The 19501-nt window shown below is 38.6% G+C and overlaps 1 protein-coding gene across 1 annotated transcript in view; it reads right to left on the bottom strand.

Annotated features, from left to right (window-relative positions):
• GPR156 (G protein-coupled receptor 156) overlaps positions 1–19501 on the bottom strand; it is a 94354-nt gene that overhangs the window by 53722 nt on the left and 21131 nt on the right. The window contains exons 2-3 of the mRNA XM_082625597.1: positions 6418–6895; positions 6066–6202 (exon numbers count right to left, since the gene is read on the bottom strand). Of these exons, the coding sequence (XP_082481723.1) occupies positions 6066–6202; positions 6418–6513 (233 nt within the window). The 5' untranslated portion in view covers positions 6514–6895. The remainder of the gene's footprint in view (positions 1–6065; positions 6203–6417; positions 6896–19501) is intronic.

The raw sequence follows: 19501 nt of genomic DNA, 5'->3' as shown, positions 1-19501 counted from the left end.
AATATGCATTTCCCTATGACGAATGGTGTTGACTATCTTTTCACATGTTTATTTGCCATCCATATATCTTCTGTGGTGAAGTGTCTGTTCAAATCTTTCACTCATTTTTTTGTTGTTGTTGGATTGCTTATTATCAATTTTTAGTATTATTTATATATTCTGGATACAAGTTGTTTATCAGATACATGACTTGCAGATATTTTCTTCCAGTATGTGGCTTTCTTTTCATTTTCTTAAGTTTCTCTTTAGAAGAGAAGATGCTTCTAATTTTGATGAAGTTCAACTCATCAATGCTTTGTTTTATGGATTTTACTTTTATTGTTGTACCTAATAAATCTTTGCTTATTATAAGGTCACAAAATTGTTATCCTATGCTTTCTTTGAGAAGTTTCACAGTTTTAGATTTTTTTAGATTTAATAGATAGGTGTATGATCCATTTTCAGTTAATTTCTAAACATGGCACAAGATGTAGATCAAAGTTCATTTCTGCATATGGGTATCCAATTGTTCCAGCACCATTTGTTGAAAAGACTGACTGTCCCTTCTCCACTGAATTGCCTTTGCACCTCTGTTGAAAAGCAGTTTCCCATATATGCATAGGTTTATTTCTGGATTCTATCTGTTCTGTTGATGTATATGTCTATCTTTACCCAATACCAAACTGTCTTCATAACTGTAGCTTTGTAACATCTTGAAATCAGGTGGTCCTAGTCCTCCAACTTTATTCTTCTTTAAAGTTGTTCTGGCTCTTCTAGGTGCTTCAATATTTCCGTGTGAATTGTAGAACCAGCTTGTCAATTTATACAAAAAAAAGGCCAGCTGAATTGTGAGTGTGATTGGGTTTAGTCTATAGATCAATAAGGGGAGAATTAACAATATTGAGTCTTCTAACCCATGAACACCATATGTCTCCATTTATTTAGAATTTCTTTAATATCTCTCAGCAATGTTTTCCAGTTTTCAGTGCACAAGTATTTCAAATCGTTTGTTAGATTTATCCCTAAATATTTCATATTTTTTATGCTACTGTAAATGGCATTACTTTTAATTTCACTTTTCAATTGTTTTTACTATATAGAAATACAGTTGAGTTTTGTACATTGATATTGTACACTGCAATCTTGTTAAACTAATTTATTAGTTCTAATTGTTTTTTTAAAAAAATAGATTCCATTGAATTTTCTATATAGATGATCAGGTGACCTGAAGGTAAGTCATTTTAGTTCTTCCTTTCTAAGTTAGGTGACTTTTATTTCTCTTTGCATTGGCTAAAACCTTCACTGTTGAATAGAATTGGTGAGAGCAGACATCTTGCTTCTGGTCACAGTGGGAAAGCATTTAGTCTTCTACCATTAAAAATGGTAGGGAAGGGGCTTCCCTGGTGGCGCAGTGGTTGAGAGGCCGCCTGCCCATGCAGGGGATATGGGTTCATGCCCCGGTCCGGGAAGATCCCACATGCCGCGGAGCGGCTAGGCCCGTGAGCCATGGCCACTGAGCCTGCGCGTCCGGAGCCTGTGCTCTGAAACAGGAGAGGCCACAACAGTGAGAGGCCCGCGTACCGCAAAAAAAAAAAAAAAAAAAAGTAGGGAAGGCAGCTATGCTCACCACTACACCACCAACACACACCAAACGTAAAATAGATAACTAGTGGGAAGCAGCCGCATAGCACAGGGAGATCAGCTCGGTGCTTTGTGACCACCTAGAGGAGTGGGGTAGGGAGGGTGGGAGGGAGGGAGATGCAAGAGGGAAGAGATATGGGAACATATGTATATGTATAACTGATTCACTTTGTTATAAAGCAGAAACTAACACACCATTGTAAAGCAATTACACTCCAATAAAGATGTTAAAAAAAATGGTAGGGAGTTAGGTTGAGGGAGTTCTTTTCTATTTTACTTTGTTGAGATTTTATCAGGAATGGATGTTGAACCTTGTCAAATGCTCTTTCTATGCTTATTAAGGTGATCATATGGTTTTCTTTTTTAGTTGGTAAACATGGTGTATTACATTGATTGACATATGGATGTTAAAACAACTTTGCATTCCTGGAATAAACTTCACTTTGTCATGATGAATTATCCTTTTGATATTGGTTGTACTCAATTTGCTAAAATTTTGTTTAAAATTTTGGATCTATGTTCATAAGCCTATAGTTTTTTTCTCTTCTAAATTCTGTGTTTCCTAACTCATTAGAGTAAGTCAGGAAATGCTTCCTTATTTTCAGTTTCTTAGAAGACTTAGTGTAGAACTAGTAATATTTCTACAATACAGGCACAGTTTAGCAGGGTGCCTCTGGCTCAGGGTCTCTCACAAGTATACCCCTTGGTGAGCCATGGCTGCAGTCCTCCAAGGCTCGACTGGGGGAAAATCTGCTTCCAAGCTTATTCACACTGCTCTTAGCAGGACTCAGAAGATCTATTGAAGCTCACTGACATGGCTGTTAATAAGCCTCAGGTCCTTGATGGCCACAGACTGGAAACATCAGCTCCTGGCCATGTGGGCCTCTCTGCAGGGCAGCTCACAAAATGGAAGGTGGCATCCCTCAGAGTGAGTGAAAGAGTGAGAGGGATCCAAGTTGGAAGCCATAGTCTTTTTGTAACCTTATCCCAAGTGACTAATAAGCAAATCAGTCAGTCTAGCCCATACTCAAGGAGAAGAGATTTCACAATATTGTGACTACCAGGAGGTAGGACTTATTGGAGAACATTTTAGAGACTGCCTACCAAAGTTGTTCATGATATTAACTTATTTTCCTTCTAATATTTATAGAATCTTTAGTGATGACAGCTCTCTCTCCCTTACCTGGGTAGTTATATATTCTTTTTTTCCTGGTCACTTGGTCTAGAAGTTGGTCAATCTTATTGATCTTCAGAGAGTTTTTGGTTTTGCTGTTATTTTCCTGTTGCTTTTCTGTTTTTCATTTTATCAGTTTCCACTTTGATTTTTATTATTCCTTTCTTCTGTTTATTTGGGGACTCATCTGCTCTTGTTTTCTGTTTTGTAAGGTGGATCTTTCTTCTTTATAATATGGAGTTTAGTGCTCTAATTTCCCCTGAAGTACTGCTTTAATGGCATCCAAAAATTTTTGATATATTGTGTTTTCACCTTCATTCAGTTGAAAATACTTTCTAGTTTCCCTTCTGATTTCTTCTTTGACCATGGGTTACTTTAAAGTGTTCTATTTAGTTTCCAAATATTTCAGAATTTTCCAGAGATCTCTCTGTTATGGATTTCTAATTTAATTCCATTCTGGTCAGAGAACATACTTTGTATAATTTGAATCCTTTTAAATTTAATAAGATCTTCTTTATGGCCCAGAAGATGATCTATCTTGGTAAATGTTCTGTGTGTACTTGAAAAGAATGTATTCTGCTGTTGTTGGGTGTAGGATTATACAAACGTCAATTAGGTCAAGTTGGTTGATGGAGTTATTCAAATCTTCTGTATCTTTACTGATTTTCTCTTGTAGACTACATTTTAAAATGTTATTTAAAAAATGCAGTACTGGTGACTGAACTTGAACATTGCTACATTTTTTTAATATTATTAAAATGTTTTTCTTACTCTGGCACACACATGCATGTGTGTGCACACACAGAGTCACAGTCACAAATTTAGAGACCACAGAACTGGAGTGAAATGAGGCATCTAACTTTGATGCTGCACCTTTGAACAAATTTTACTATTTAAGAAAGCACTTTTGAAACTGGGTTATTTTATGTTTCCTTGTCTGACCTTGTAAGCTACTTAACTGCAAAATGTGTTTTTATTCACAGTGCCTCTTAATATGTTATTTTTTATGCCAAGTCATGCTCCCGCTGCAAGCAAGACAGGCAACAAAATCTTTAGTAGAATGAAACAAATATAGGTGCTTCTACTATAACACTGTTTACAAGTGTTCAGACATATAAATGCTTTTTAAAAAACCTCGCATTCTACAAAATTGTGGATAAAAATAATGGGTTATGGGAAAAATAATGTGGGGCCATAACATATGAAACACATTTAACTTTGTAACCAGAATACTAATAAAAAAATAATTATCTCAATTAAAATACTAGTACTCAGTAAATGTCCACTACCACTTGTACCCAGGATCATAGCTGATTTTTACAGCCTTAAATCTGCAAGACATAGGTCCTTAAGGGCATTCACCTCCAATAGATAACATTGTCATCAAAATCTAATTTGGATCTGTGTTTTCTTCAGCAATCGTTTTTAAATACGAGGGAAATGTCTTCATCTACTCCTGCAACTTCATCAGATAGCGTCACCTTGTAGGTAGAATACCAGTTCTTGAAGCCATTAAACCAGCTACTGCTTGCACTGCTATCAGTATTCTATTGCACAGAATATCAGTATTCTTAGCTTAAGGCTTCCTTCTTTAACTGTAAGAAAGCTTGCCCCTGGATGCTTTAAACTATTGATTAGCTGGGGAAAAAATTACATATGAACCGATGATGTTATTTTCTTATTTGCCAATTGGGTACTAACTTGCATTATAGAAATGTGTTGTAACTGAAAATAGTATACTCCATAGTTTTCTAACCTTGGAATGTGTGATTTTCCTACTCATTTTCTTGGCAGCAGCTACTGTTGGGATTTAAATCTCCTTACTCCCAGGATCACTGAAAACATATTTACTGAGCACTTACTACATTCCAGTCTGTTCTAAACGCTGGAAACAGTGGTGAGCATGACAGACAAGGTCCTTGTGTTCACAGACTTTACATTCTGGTGGGGGGTGCAGACAATAAACAGGTAAATCAATAAATATGGTGCTATCAGAGAGTGATACTTGCTATGAAGAAAATAAAACAGGGTGATGGGATATGGCATGAGACGTAGGGGGCTGGATGGCCATTCTGTAGAGAGGCTACCTTAGATAGGATGATCAGGGAAATCCTCCCTGAAGAGATGACATTTGAGATAAGACCTATCAGATGAGAAGGAACTAGTCATGGGATGATCTGGAGAAGACTGTCAGGCAGTGGAAACAGTAAAGTGACAGTAAATCAAAGGCCTTAAGATGGGAGTGGGCTTAGTGTATTTGAGGAACAGAATGAAAAGTGGCTGGGGAAGCTTCAGGGGTGCACCCAGGGCCAAGTGCCACGCCTCACTGCCATGCTGAGGTTGACCCAGCAGATCAAGCCACTGCTGCCTAACAGTTCCATGTCCTCCAAACCTCAGATGGCCAGTGGCACCCCAAAATGCCTGCAGAAAAATCCAACTGACTGACCCTCATCTGAGTGCCAAACCCAGGCAACGGAGCATAATACACTTGATCGCCACCAAGTGTCAGGCTGCTGTGGGGACAGGCGAGTTTGGCACCTCTGAGGGGGCTGTTGAAATCTGACATGGGGTCCATCCAGAAATCACCTGTAGACCAGGGAGAGAAGGCTGGAGCAGGGCTTCTCAGGAGGGAGCCTGGGATAGCTGGGGCAGGAGGATGGCACAGAGTGGGAGAGATGGGGTGGGCCTTGAGGGAAGGACTGGATACCAGTGAAGGAAAGATTCTGCAAGTCCCTTCAGAAAAAAGCCATCACTTTGTTTCTTTTGTCAGTCCTGGGTGCCATACGCCCTTACCTGGAAGAGCCAGTGACTTTCCAACCAGTCACAACTGTCTAGCAGAATAGCCAGGTAGTGGGGCTTCACTATTTTTACGGAAACCTTAGCTTACCCAGACTGGTTCCAATTGTGCTGCCATAAACTTTAATGTTGCTTTGGAATATTTCTCTACATGCTCTCTATTTTTAATATAAATACCTCATCTTCTCGGAAAGATCTCACCATCCTTTATGAGGAGAGACGCTTCATTCTCTTCTTTGGATATTCTTGTAGTAGTTAGCACAAGAGTGGGCCAGACCTTTCTCCTTCTCAAGAGGGAATTGTACTGCAAGGCCAGGCCTCCTTCAGGGACAGCTTCTCACATGGTTTAATGCCACAGCAGAACACAAGCTTTGCTGATACCAGCCAGCAGCTCGTGGTGCCAAAATGACACTAACACTCTGGGTTTCATGTTTCAGGCAACGAGATATGAGAAACTAGGCATGGGGCTGCTTACCTGTTCTTCCTGCAGCGAATTGTGAAGCCAAGAAAGAAGGCTATCAGCAGAAGTCCACAGCTGAGGAAAGTCCAAACAACACCCAAGAGGGCAGGAGATAATGAAGAAATGGTCTTACTGCTGTGGTGGGAAGAGGTCTGAGGACAGAATGAAGAGAAGCTGTTAGGAACGAAGGCTCTTCTACAGATCAAACATGAACTGCCCCCATCACCTCCAGAGCTGGGACATAATGTCCTGCATAAGCATTTCCTCCTCGTACTTCTCCCCCCTCCACCACCACTACCATCATCAACAATAATAACAACAACGTGTACATCTAAGCAGCCCTGACACCCCATGGCTGCTCACTTACAATTGTTGTCCTGCAGAGATCATGAAGGGGTCTCCGCTCCAGCTCCTGGCCAGGAAAACCATCACACAATTCAGAGCAGTTTATTTCAGGCTCCATGTCATCGTATGCCCCTCTTGGTATGTGCTTATTCACAGTCTTGGTTACCCAGCAGTAGATAACCAGAAGGTCTTTGAGTAAAACAGAAGAGCAACTCAAACCTTTTCTTCAGAGGTGCCATTTTGAAGCTGGCTCCTGGTGCAGAATCTGGGACGAACAATCCATTCAGGTGGAAGCGGAGAGTTATTTCACTAAGCTCCTTCATCAGACACCCTCCAGGCTCTCCTGGTCCCCTGCTGCCAGTGCAGACCATGTGAGTCAAGAGTGGGCATCTTAGTAACCATTAAGTCACACACTGCGATGATTCTGGCTTGCCACCAGATGGCAGTCACTGCTCCAAGTACTCTCACACAGGTCTCAAAGGAGAAGAAAGCAATTAAACCTGTTAACAAACAAATGTTATTTATATATAACACACACAAATAAACACAAATACACACATATATGTAAATGGATTATTACAGAAGTTTAAAAATATTTTACACATTTTAACTATATATTTTTATTATATGTAGTTATATACATTATTATATATAACAAAGGTTTAAAATATAGTATATATTTAAGTAAATATATTTCAAAACCTCTTTAATAAACAATACTTTAAAAACAAAGACAAAGCACACCTAACAATTTATAGATATACAGCTCTACAGTCCCTCTTCTGATCCCTTTTATGGTCCAGCACTACAAAAATTTTAGTTTCAATATGTGAACACATCTTGCTTTTTTCCCTAGTGGAAACCCCCCTGCCCTTCAAAGATCTTTCTATGCAACTTAGGGATTAAGCTCTGTCTGATCCTGGGTGGTGGTAGGCTCAGGTGCCCCATACTGTCTGCATACATTGCCTGTTGGTTGGTCCTGTTCACTCCTGTTAGCTCAGTGAAGGGAGGAACATTCTATGCCCAGTCAGCTGGGATTTCAAAAGGATATGCAAGCCTTTTGCCAAGAGTTTTCTGTTTGTTTATTTCTAAACTGTTAGACTACTAGAAGTGGGATAGGCTACTCAGGTAATAGGGAGAGAAACTGAGGGTTCTAAGAATTCCCACAGAGTGAGCAAGTGGCCAGAGGATGGTGTTATTTCTCTCAGAAGATGATTGCAATATGAATACTGTGATCTAAAAAAAAGCTCTACCTTGCAGAACAAAAGTAGAAATGCTCAAAAGTAGAGAGGCTTAAATTAACTCCAGCAGAAAAGGCAGACATGTCCCCAATACTTTGAAGCAATCTATCCTGTAACAGAGAAACAGATTTGAAATTTTACCAGTGGGAATTTAAAAAAGGATGCCACCTCTGCTTTGTGTTTCTGAAACAGCTTAGCACAGTTTTATTTTATTGTGGAGGAAACTTGGAAGAGAAAAAAAATCAATTATTATTATTCCAATGGCCACTGAATACAGGACTTGTGTTTAAGCCAGAACAATAGTGACTGGTGTAGAATGCCATCTTTGGATTCTGCATGCTTAGACATGAACAATATAGCACCAGGTGCTGCCCATATATTGGCCTCTCATATCGTCCTGAATTATTTACCAGGCTCATTACAATGAAATCCCAAGAGAACTAAAAGCCACTACCTCCTGTCAAGACATTTAAATTCTTGTGAAGTCTGGTCAGATTACTGAATGCAAAATTAAGGAGTAAATACAAAAATCTGACTATTTGCATCTTCATTTAGTTGAAAATTTAATTCTAAAAAGATAATTTTTTTCTTTTTCTTAAAAGTTAGACATCCTCTAAAGTGCTTTCTAGCATGGAGCAATATTGGAAGCCACAGGGAGGACTATATGATGGATTGAAAAATATATTTTTCCTATATTGCCCTTTTAATCATACTGGCAAATAAGTACACTTATATTTAAACCATTATTAAGTCCCAGTTTGTGTATCCTTACATCATATAGATGTGTGTGTGTATATATATAAAACCTCATTTTGTTCTCACAACTGTGTCATGTGAGGTAAACAAGACATCTCCTCATTTTCACATAAGAAAACTGAAGAGCAGAAAAGCGGAGAATCTTGCTCCAAATCTGCAGAGGCAGGACTCAAATCCAGGAGTTTAACTGCAAGGTCAATGTCCTCCCAGTTAATACCCCGCATGGGGCAGACACCCTGGACTGACCTCACCCTAAGAAGACACCAATGGCCTGTTAGGTTTCTTCATGTTTAGTTCCCAGAGCTTCACATCTATGAGTTCTCTGGAGTGTGGCCCACAACAGTATGTCTATATCAGTAACTCTTAACTGGGGCAATTTTGCACCTCCAGAGGACATCTGGCAGTGTCTGGAGACATTGTGGTTGTCAAAACTGAGAGGAAGGTGCTACTGACATGTGGTAGGTAGAGGCCAGGGACGCTGTTATACATCCTACAATTCACAGAATGGTCCAAATAACAAAGACTTATCCAGCCCCAAATGTCAGTAATGCTAAGGTAGAGAAACCCTGGTCAACACTGTGGATCTCAGAAGGGCTAAAAACCTTAAGCCCAAATCATTTTTGGGAGATTCTGTGAACATGATAGGATTGTCCAGCTGAACATAAATTTCTGAGTACATTCTAAAGGTCACCTTGGACAGACTGAACTCACTGGCATGGAACTTTGAATGCTAGGCACCCCTCCAGTCCATGGATATCCAGTGTAGGAACTTTATAAACCATGATACTAGGCTCTTCCACAGGGCAGGCATTCAATTATAACATTAGCACACATTTACAGAGATTCACACATGAAGAAGTGGTGAAACAATGAATGGCTTAGTCATTGAGAGGACAGAGTTGAATGATTTCAAAAAGTATTGAGTGATTGGGAAAGTGGGTGGGAAGTAGTGTGTCAGAGGGGATAATAGTGAGGCATTTGACCATAAGATAGATACAGAATCCAAGGCACAAAGAGAAAGGTCTGCCAGGCTCCTCCAAGAGCAATTCCCACCCCCACCAAAGTCTATAGAGGTAAACTGTCTAGTCCACAGACAGTAGCAGGTCCAAGAAGATGAAATGGTAGGGCTTACAATTTATTTAACAGAATCCTGCCCAGTGATTAGGATCAGCAAAACAGATACTGCATCAACTTCACTGTTCCAAAGAGCAAGATGGTCCTTCACAGGTTCACAACTCTCAACAGCCCCCGTATCTTTCCATAAAAATCTACCCTATTCTTCTACACATTATTTCTGGCTATCGAAAAACTAGTCCTACAATTACTGTCTTTTAAAAATTTGTTTTGTAGTTGGTACAACTTCTGCTTCTGTTCATGAAGAATTAACTGCTATTGGAAATGCCGTCCTGCTGTAAACACCTCGAAAACCAGACAAAATATACAAAACAACTCTTACCAGATATTGGATAACAGATTTCACAGGACTTTGGAAAACAAATGAGGTGAACCTACAACTGACTGACAGACATAAAGTGAAATATAAATAAATAAATACATCCTTTCAGTGACAATAATTGATCCGAAGTTACTGCCTGAAGGCAGTTCCCAGGCCACAGCACAGGGAGGGAAACCCAAAGAGAGCCTAGAAGTCTTGCTAAGGTAAGGAGAATAGATTGCAGTTTAGGGATATCAGGCAAACAGATTTGTGAGGCAGAGTAATGAAGAAGACAGAGACACCAAGAAAGAGAGTGCTTTGGAAATCTGCAGGGGATCCTCTCAGTCTTTTTCTGAGTATTGATCTAGGCATGAGTGAGAGGAAACTACTTGAAGTGAAAGAAATAACCACTGGTAGGCAGTAGCTGAACATTTCCCGGAGTTCACACAGGGTTGGGAATACTTTGTGTTCCCACCAGCCAGAGTGGAGAGACCTCATAATATACAGGACATTAGATACAATTCTCAGAAAAAAATGGGACTAAATAAACCCTAGACTAGAAACTACTCTGGACCTTCCCTAATAATGCTCAAAAGTAAGCCTTAAAAGGATCAGATTGATCCACAAAAAACTTAACTGCATTCCAGAACAAAATACAATGTTCGTTAAAGGAATACAACAAGAGCCAGCACTCAACAACATAAAACTCAAATGTCCATCATCAATAAAAAATTACCAGGCACGCAAAGAAGCAAGAAATAAGACCTATAACAATACACTTTAAAAATTCAATGAAAACATACAGAGGGACTTCCCTGGCAGTCCAGAGGTTAGGACACCACACTTCCACTGCAGGCGGCACAGATTTGATCCCTGGTCAGGGAATTAGGATTCTGCATCCTGTGCAGCGCAGCCAAAAAATAGAAAAAAAATACAGAAATAACAGAAATAATATAACTGGCACATGAGGACTTTAAAACAACTATTATAAATATGCTGAAAGATATAAAACAGAACATAAACAAAAGGAAAGGAGAAATGGAGAATGTATTTAGAAAACCCAAACAGAATTCTAGAGATTAAAATGCAATCATAAAATTAAAATATAGTAGATAAGACACTCCAAAAATAAAATATTGGTGATTCACCAGACGGGAGACAGCAGAAGCAAGAAGAACTACAATCCTGCAGCCTGTGGAACAAAAACCACATTCACAGAAAGACAGACAAGATGAAAAGGCAGAGGGCTATATGCCAGATGAAGGAACAAGATAAAGCCCCAGAAAAACACCTAAATGAAGTGGAGATAGGCAACCTTCCAGAAAAAGAATTCAGAATAACGACAGTGATGATGATCCAGGACCTCGGAAAAAGACTGGAGGCAAAGATCGAGAAGATGCAAGAAATGTTTTACAAAGACCTAGAAGAATTAAAAAACAAACACCTAGAAGAATTAAAGAATAAACAGACAGATTTGAACAATACAATAACTGAAATGAAAAATATACTAGAAGGAATCAATAGCAGAATAACTGAGGCAGAAGAACAGATTTAAAAAAATTAAAAAAAACAGATAAGTGACCTGGAAGACAGAACGGTGGAATTCACAGCCACGGAACAGAATAAAGAAAAGGAGGATGAAAAGAAATGAAGACAGCCTAAGAGACCTCTGGGACAACATTAAATGCAACAACATTCGCATTATAGGGGTCCCAGAAGGAGAAGAGAGAGAGAAAGGACCTGAGAAAATATTTGAAGAGATCATAGTCAAAAACTTCCCTAACATAGGAAAGGAAATAGCCACCCAAGCCCAGGAAATGCACATCGTCTCAGGCAGGATAAACCCAAGGAGAAACACACTGAGACGCATAGTAATCAAATTGGCAAAAATTAAAGATAAAGAAAAATTACTGAAAGCGGCAAGGGAAAATCAACAAATAACATATAAGGGAACTCCCATAACGTTAACAGCTGATTTCTCAGCAGAAACTCTACAAGCCAGAAGGGAGTGGTATGATATATTTAAAGTGATGAAAGGGAAGAACCTACAACCAAGATTACTCTACCCAGCAAGAATCTCATTCAGATCCAACAGAGAAATCAAAAGCTTTACACACTAGCAAAAGCTAAGAGAATTCAGCACAACCAAACCAGCTCTACAACAAATGCTAAAGGAACTTTTCTACGTGGGAAACACAAGAGAAGAAAAGGACCTACAAAAACGAACCATAACAATTAAGAAAATGGTAATAGGAACATACATATCGATAATTACCTTAAACGTGAATGGATTAAATGCTCCAACCAAAAGACACAGGCTTGCTGAATGGATACAAAAACAAGACCCATATATATGCTGTCTACAAGAGACCTACTTCAGACCTAGGGACACGTACAGACTGAAAGTGAGGGGATGGAAAAAGATATTCTATGAAAATGGAAATAAAAAGAACGCTGCAGTAGCAATACTCATATCAGATAAAATATACTTAAACATAAAGAATGCTAGAAGAGACAAGGAAGGACACTACATAATGATCAAGGGATCAATCCAAGAAGAAGATATAACAATTATAAATATATATGCATCCAACGTAGGAGCACCTCAATACATAAGGCAACTGCTAACAGCTATAAAAGAGGAAATCGACAGTAACACAATAATACTGGGGGACTTTAACACCTCACTTACACCAATGGACATATCATCCAAACAGAAAATTAATATGGAAACATAAGCTTTAAATGACACAACAGACCACACAGATTTAATTGATATTTATAGGACATTCCATCCCAAAACAGCAGATTACACTTTCTTCTCAAGTGCACACGGAACATTCTCCAGGATAGATCACGTCTTGGGTCACAAATCAAGCCTCAGTAAATTTCAGAAAATTGAAATCATATAAAGCATCTTTCTGACCACAACACTATGAGATTAGAAATCAACTACAGGGGAAAAAACGTAAAGAACACAAACACAAGGAGGCTAAACAATACATTCGTAAATAACCAAGAGATCACTGAAGAAATCAAAGAGGAAGTCAAAAAATACCTAGAGACAAATTACCATGAAAACACGACAATCCAAAACCTATGGGATGCAACAAAAGCAGTTCTAAGAGGGAAGTTTATAGCTATACAAGCCTACCTCAACAAACAAGAAAAATCTCAAATAAACTATCTAACTTTACACCTAAAGGAACTAGAGAAAGAAGAACAAACAAAACCCAAAGTTAGTAGAAGGAAAGAAATCATAAAGATCAGAGTAGAAATAAATGAAATAGAAACAAAGAAAAGAGCAAAGATCAATAAAACCAAAAGCAGGGCTTCCCTGGTGGCACAGTGGTTGACAGTCCGCCTGCTGATGCAGGCGACACGGATTTGTGCCCCTGTCTGGGAAGATCCCACATGCCGTGGAGTGGCTAGGCCCACGAGCCATGGCCGCTGAGCCTGTGTGTCCAGAGCCTGTGCTCCACAACCGGAGAGGCCACAACAGTGAGAGGCCCGCGTACCGCAGAAAAACAAACAAACAAAAAACCCAAAAGCTGGTTCTTTGTGAAGAAGATAAACAAAATTGATAAACCATTAGCCAGACTGATCAAGAAAAAGAGGAGAGGACTCAAATCAATAAAATTAGAAATGAAAAATGAGAAGTTACAACAGACACCGCAGAAATACAAAACATCCTAAGAGAGTACTACAAGCAAACCTATGCCAATAAAATGGACAACCTGGAAGAAGTGGACAAATTCTTAGAAAGGTATAACCTTCCAAGACTGAATCAGGAATAAATAGAAAATATGAACAGACAAATCACAAGTAATGAAATTGAAAGTGTGATTAAAAATCGTGCAACAAACAAAAGTCCAGGACCAGATGGCTTCACAGGTGAATTCTATCAAACATATAGAGAAGAGCTAACACCCATCCTTCTCAAACTCTTCCAAAAATTGCAGAGGAAGGAACCCCCAAACTCATTCTATGAGGCCACCATCACCCTGATACCAAAACCAGACAAAGATACTACAAAAAAAGAAAATTACAGACCAATATCACTGATGAATATAGATGCAAAATTCCTCAACAAAATACTAGCAAACAGAATCCAACAACACATTAAATAGGGTCATACACCATGATCAAGTGGGATTTATCCCAGCGATGCAAGGATTATTTAATATATGCAAATCAATCAATGTGATACACCATACTAACAAATTGAAGAATAAAAACCATATGATCATATCAATAGATGCAGAAAAAGCTTTTGACAAAATTCAACACCCATTTATGATAAAAACTCTCCGGAAAGTGGGCATAGAGGGAACCTACCTCAACATAATAAAGGCCATATATGACAAACCCACAGCAAACATCATTCTCAATGGTGAAAAACTGAAAGCACTTCCTCTGAGATCAGGAACAAGACAAGGATGTCCACTCTCACCACTATTATTCAACATAGTTCTGGAAGTCCTAGCCATGGCAATCAGAGAAGAAAAGGAAATAAAAGGAATACACATTGGAAAAGAAGAAGTAAAACTGTCACTGTTTGCAGATGACATGATGCTATACATAGAGAATCCTAAAGATGCTACCAGAAAACTACAAGAGCTAATCAATGAATTTGGTAAAGCTGCAGGATACAAAATTAATGCACAGAAATCTCTTGCATTCCTATACACTAATGATGAAAAATTTGAAAGAGGAATTAAGGAAACACTCCCATTTACCATTGCAACAAAAAGAATAAAATACCTAGGAATAAACCTACCTAGGGACACAAAAGACCTGTATGCAGAAAACTATAAGACACTGATGAAAGAAATTAAAGATGATACAAACAGATGGAGAGATATACCATGTTCTTGGATTGGAAGAATCAATATTGTGCAAATGACTATACTACCCAAAGCAATCTACAGATTCAATGCAATCCCTATCAAATTACCAATGGCATTTTTTACAGAACTAGAATAAAAATCTTAAAATTTGTATGGAGACACAAAAGACCCCAAATAGCCAAAGCAGTCTTGAGGGAAAAAAACAGAGCTGGAGGAATCAGGCTCCCTGACTTCAGACTACACTACAAATCTACAGTAATCAAGACAGTGTGGTACTGGCACAAAAACAGAAATATAGATCAATGGAACAGGATAGAAAGCCCAGAGATAAACCCATGCACCTATGGTCAACTAATCTATGACAAAGGAGGCAAGGATATACAATGGAGGAAAGACAGTCTCTTCAATAAGTGGTGCTGGGAAAACTGGACAGCTACATGTAAAAGAATGAAATTAGAACACTCCTTAATACCACACACAAAAATAAACTCAAAATGGATTAAAGACCTAAATATAAGAGTGGACACAGTAAAACTCTTGGAGGAAAACATAGGAAGAACACTCTTTGACATAAATCACAGCAAGATCTTTTTTGATCCACCTCCTAGAGTAATGGAAATAAAAACAAAAATAAACAAATGGGACCTAATGAAACTTAAAAGCTTTGCAAAGCAAAGGAAACTACAAACAAGATGAAAAGACAACCCTCAGAATGGGAGAAAATATTTGCAAACGAATCAATGGACAAAGGATTAATCTCCAAAATATATAAACAGCTCATACAGCTCAATATTAAAAAAACAAGCAACCCAATCAAAAAATGGGCAGAAGACCTAAACAGACAAATCTCCAAAGAAGACATACAGATGGCCAAGAGGCACATGAAAAGCTGCTCAACATCACTAATTATTAGAGAAATGCAAATCAAAACTACAATGAGATATTACCTCACACCAGTTAGAATGGGCATCATCAGAAAGTCTACAAACAACAAATGCTGGAGAAGGTGTGGAGAAAAGGGAACCCTCTTACACTGTTGGTGGGAATGTAAATTGATACAGCCACTATGGAGAACAGTATGGAAGGTCCTTAAAAAACTAGAAATAGAATTACCATATGACCCAGCAATCCCACTATTGGGCATATACCCAGAGAAAACCATAATTCAAAAAGACACATGCACCCCAATGTTCATTGTAGCACTATTTACAATAGCCAGGTCATGGATGTAACCTAAATGTCCACTGACAGACGAATGGATAAAGAATATGTGGTACATATATACAATGGAATGTTACTCAGCCATAAAAAGGAACGAAATTGGGTCATTTGTAGAGACGTGGATGGATCTAGAGACTGTCATACAGAGTGAAGTAAATCAGAAAGAGAAAAGCAAATATCGTATATTAACGCATATATGTGGAACCTAGAAAAATGGTACAGATGAACCGGTTTGCAGGGCAGAAACAGAGACACAGATGTAGAGAACAAAGTATGGACACCAAGGGGGGAAAATGGCAGGGGTGGTGGTGGTGGTGTGATGAATTGGGAGATTGGGATTGACATGTATATACTAATATGTATAAAATGGATAACTAATAAGAACCTGCTATATAAAAAATAAATAAAATAAAATTCAAAAAAAATAAAAACAAAATTAAATCAAAAAGAAAATAAATATCTAAAAATTAGAAAGCAAGCTGAAACAAATTACTATCGTCAAGTTAACGACATAACCACATGGAGAAGAATTATTTTAAGTAAAAGTAATTGATTATACACCCGAAAGACAAAAAATAACCACAAAGAAACCTTAAATGGCATTAAGTAGGTATTGTTCCTATTTTATATAGATGGATATACATACATGTACACATACACACATCTACCTATTAGATAAAGCAAATAAGTAATTATGTTCATGTCAATGGGAACTAAGAATTTCAAAGAGAAAAAAAATGTATATAAAATAAAATAAGTTAAAAATCTCCAATCTTTTATTTAAATGGGAAATATCAGTATGGACTCAAAATTTTTCTTTTTCTAAAATATTCATATTTCCTCATCTGTTAACTGAAGTTTGGAAGTAAGTACAACATAGTAACAATAAGCACTCCAAGTGCCCAGACTGTAGTCTCTAAAACCATTTTTCACTAAAAGGAATCAGGTTTCTTTAGTGAAATAGTCAATTTAAGTTATGGAGCTGGAAATATATGAGATGAAACTGGGACATTTTGTCATACTAGAGCATCAAAAATTATCAGACTACAGAGAGTACAGAATCATGTCAAAGGGATGCAGGAGTCAACAGGCTTCCACTGGTCAATGACAGGATAATTTGAGCATCAAAAAGAACAATAACTGTAATGCACTGAAACATATATGGCACATAGTAGGCGTGCAATAAATGATTACTGAATAAATGAACAAAATTAGCATTGTAGGTATTAGTAAAATATTGTCGAAGGTGTGGTCTACAACACTGACTTAGTGGCTCCTCCATGAGGACAGATGGTGGAAATTTCTCTTCCTTTCAAATACCAGGACAAGTTGTCTTTTTCTGGAACATTTTCATGTCATGAGTAGTACGTTTCTTTCTCTTTTGGCTGCTGGGAAGCTTGGAATCAAATATGTGGTTCACTTATAGCAACTGTGCAGTGTTAGGTATTTCTGGCTCATTTTATTATCCTATGACTATTTTCCTTTTGTCTGGATTTCCTTATTCCTTCATTTTTCAACCCAATACATGCTTTATGTTAAGAGCAAGAAGGGGCGGCTGAAGTAATACGGATGTTTCTACCCAATGTGAGCAAATAGATACATTGTTTGAAGTATCTCAGCCTCAGGTTATCCATGAAGAAGAGGTAAGTCAGAACCACATGCAAATTAATAAAAAATGTATCTTTTCAAACCACCACCAATAGCATTGACTAGATACTTACTAACGTTCCTTCTGGCACTAATATTGTCTCAAGTATTACCTCCACACTAACTATGTTAATATAGGCAGCAGATATATGGATAATTATAAACAGCAGGAAATGTAAAATGCACTTTAATTGTTTTTGAATGCACTGTGTTATGTTCTGGTAGCAGATTTACAAACATGCTGCATATGGGTCACTTATACTAACAGTAAAATTCATGTCTATTGCCTAAGCATACGCTGCTCTTTGTGGAGGCAGCAGACAAGTACACACAGGGCGGAGGGGATTAAGCCTCCCCTAACGACCGCCCACCACAGAGATTCTCAACACAGAAGATGGCTTACAGTTGTAAATTCTTTCTAAGAGAGAATGAGCATGATATTAGGGTGGAAAAGTACTGCATGTCTATGAACAAGACAGTTCAGTCAGGGAAAGTAAGTGAAGTCACAGAATATTGGAGATGGAAGCAACCTCAGATATAATCAAGTCCAGTCTCCATTTTATGGGTCAGAAAACTGCCCCACAGAGGTTGGGAGGTTCAGGGATCACATGGTGAGTGTAGGAAGAGAATCTTGGTGTCCCAAGTTGTGCTCTTTCTATACAACTTTAAAGGTCCTTTAAAGGAAGTTATGATTGGCCTTTCACACACTTGAAACATCTGGGGCAAAGGCCTGGGCTTGAGGAAGGGAAGATGGAGACTGTGTGTGTGTACAGGGGAGTGCCGGATGGGAATGGTGACCAGCAGGAAGGCAAGCTTGATGTGAATACACAGAATGTGTGCAGGGCCAGTGGAGGTAACTGGAGAGAGCAGGGCCATAGGGGTAACAGCTCTAAGGCTGTAGTTAGAAGTTTGTGGAGGAGGTCCGAGAGAAAAAAGGAACACTGTGGAAGGGGAAAGAATATTCTCTTGGGAGAGTATAAGTTTTGGAACTTGTACATTTTCTCCCCAACAATGTAAAGTGTACTGAATTAATCTGCTTCTCAGAACCTCAGATTTGCCTTATGAAAGAGAAATGATAAAAAGTTCTCTTTTAAAGCCTCTGAAGTGCCTCCAGTTAAGTTTTCCACATACTTTCATGGTTTCTGAATAATCATCCCCAGGACCCTGGAGCAGGGCTCCAGGGAATCTTGATTCACTGGAGGGAAGATCAACGGGAGGAGAGACAGCTGCTCCAAATACATCCCTCTTAGGGGAGTTCAGAAGCAGAAGGGAATCACTGGGTGCCCCTTGGCAGGGGTGGGAAGAGGACAGGGTGGGGTGAAGGAGAGTGGACTTGATTCACCACTTTTTTTTTTTGATTCACCACTTTAATGTGAGTCTTAGAGAAAATGAACCTTTTGGATCCTTGGGCTCTGTATGAATTCTTGGATTATCCCACCATTCTTTCCTAATCCCTGTGTTCTAAAGCCTCTCCTCTCCAGAGCTTCCCAGCGCACAGTCAGTGATTTTTTCCTGCAGTGTGTAGGACATTTTTGTTCAACATTACAGAAGGCCATACTCAACCTTTTAATTTGATATTACTTGTAACTTTTCTTCTATGAAACCTGACTTCTCCCTCTGCTTATAGTGTTTAAATATTTCTCGCTGCTTGGTAGAATTAAAGTGAATCAGACTCTATTGGAGTGGGTCCCCCACAGGATCTGAAAAACAGTGCTGTAAGCAGTAGGTTTACTGTAAACAGTAGATCAACTGAATGCAGGGCACACCTCAGGGTCCTGGGGTCAATTCAGCCTCCATCCCAGTACATGGAGTTTGGCTTCATTTCACACATCCTAGGACCATTGGGTATAATGAGTGATATATAATGAGTGATACTGCAATGGACAAAGCCCAGGCTGAATTTAACTCTCAGCTCCATCATTTTGTATCTGTGGTGTCTTAGGTTAGTCACTTAAC

This window comes from Mesoplodon mirus (genome assembly GCF_964341445.2).
Source record: "Mesoplodon mirus genome assembly, chromosome: 6".
In the NCBI taxonomy this organism is placed as follows: Eukaryota; Metazoa; Chordata; class Mammalia; order Artiodactyla; family Ziphiidae; genus Mesoplodon; species Mesoplodon mirus.
This window is presented reverse-complemented; position numbering and strand designations above follow the sequence as displayed.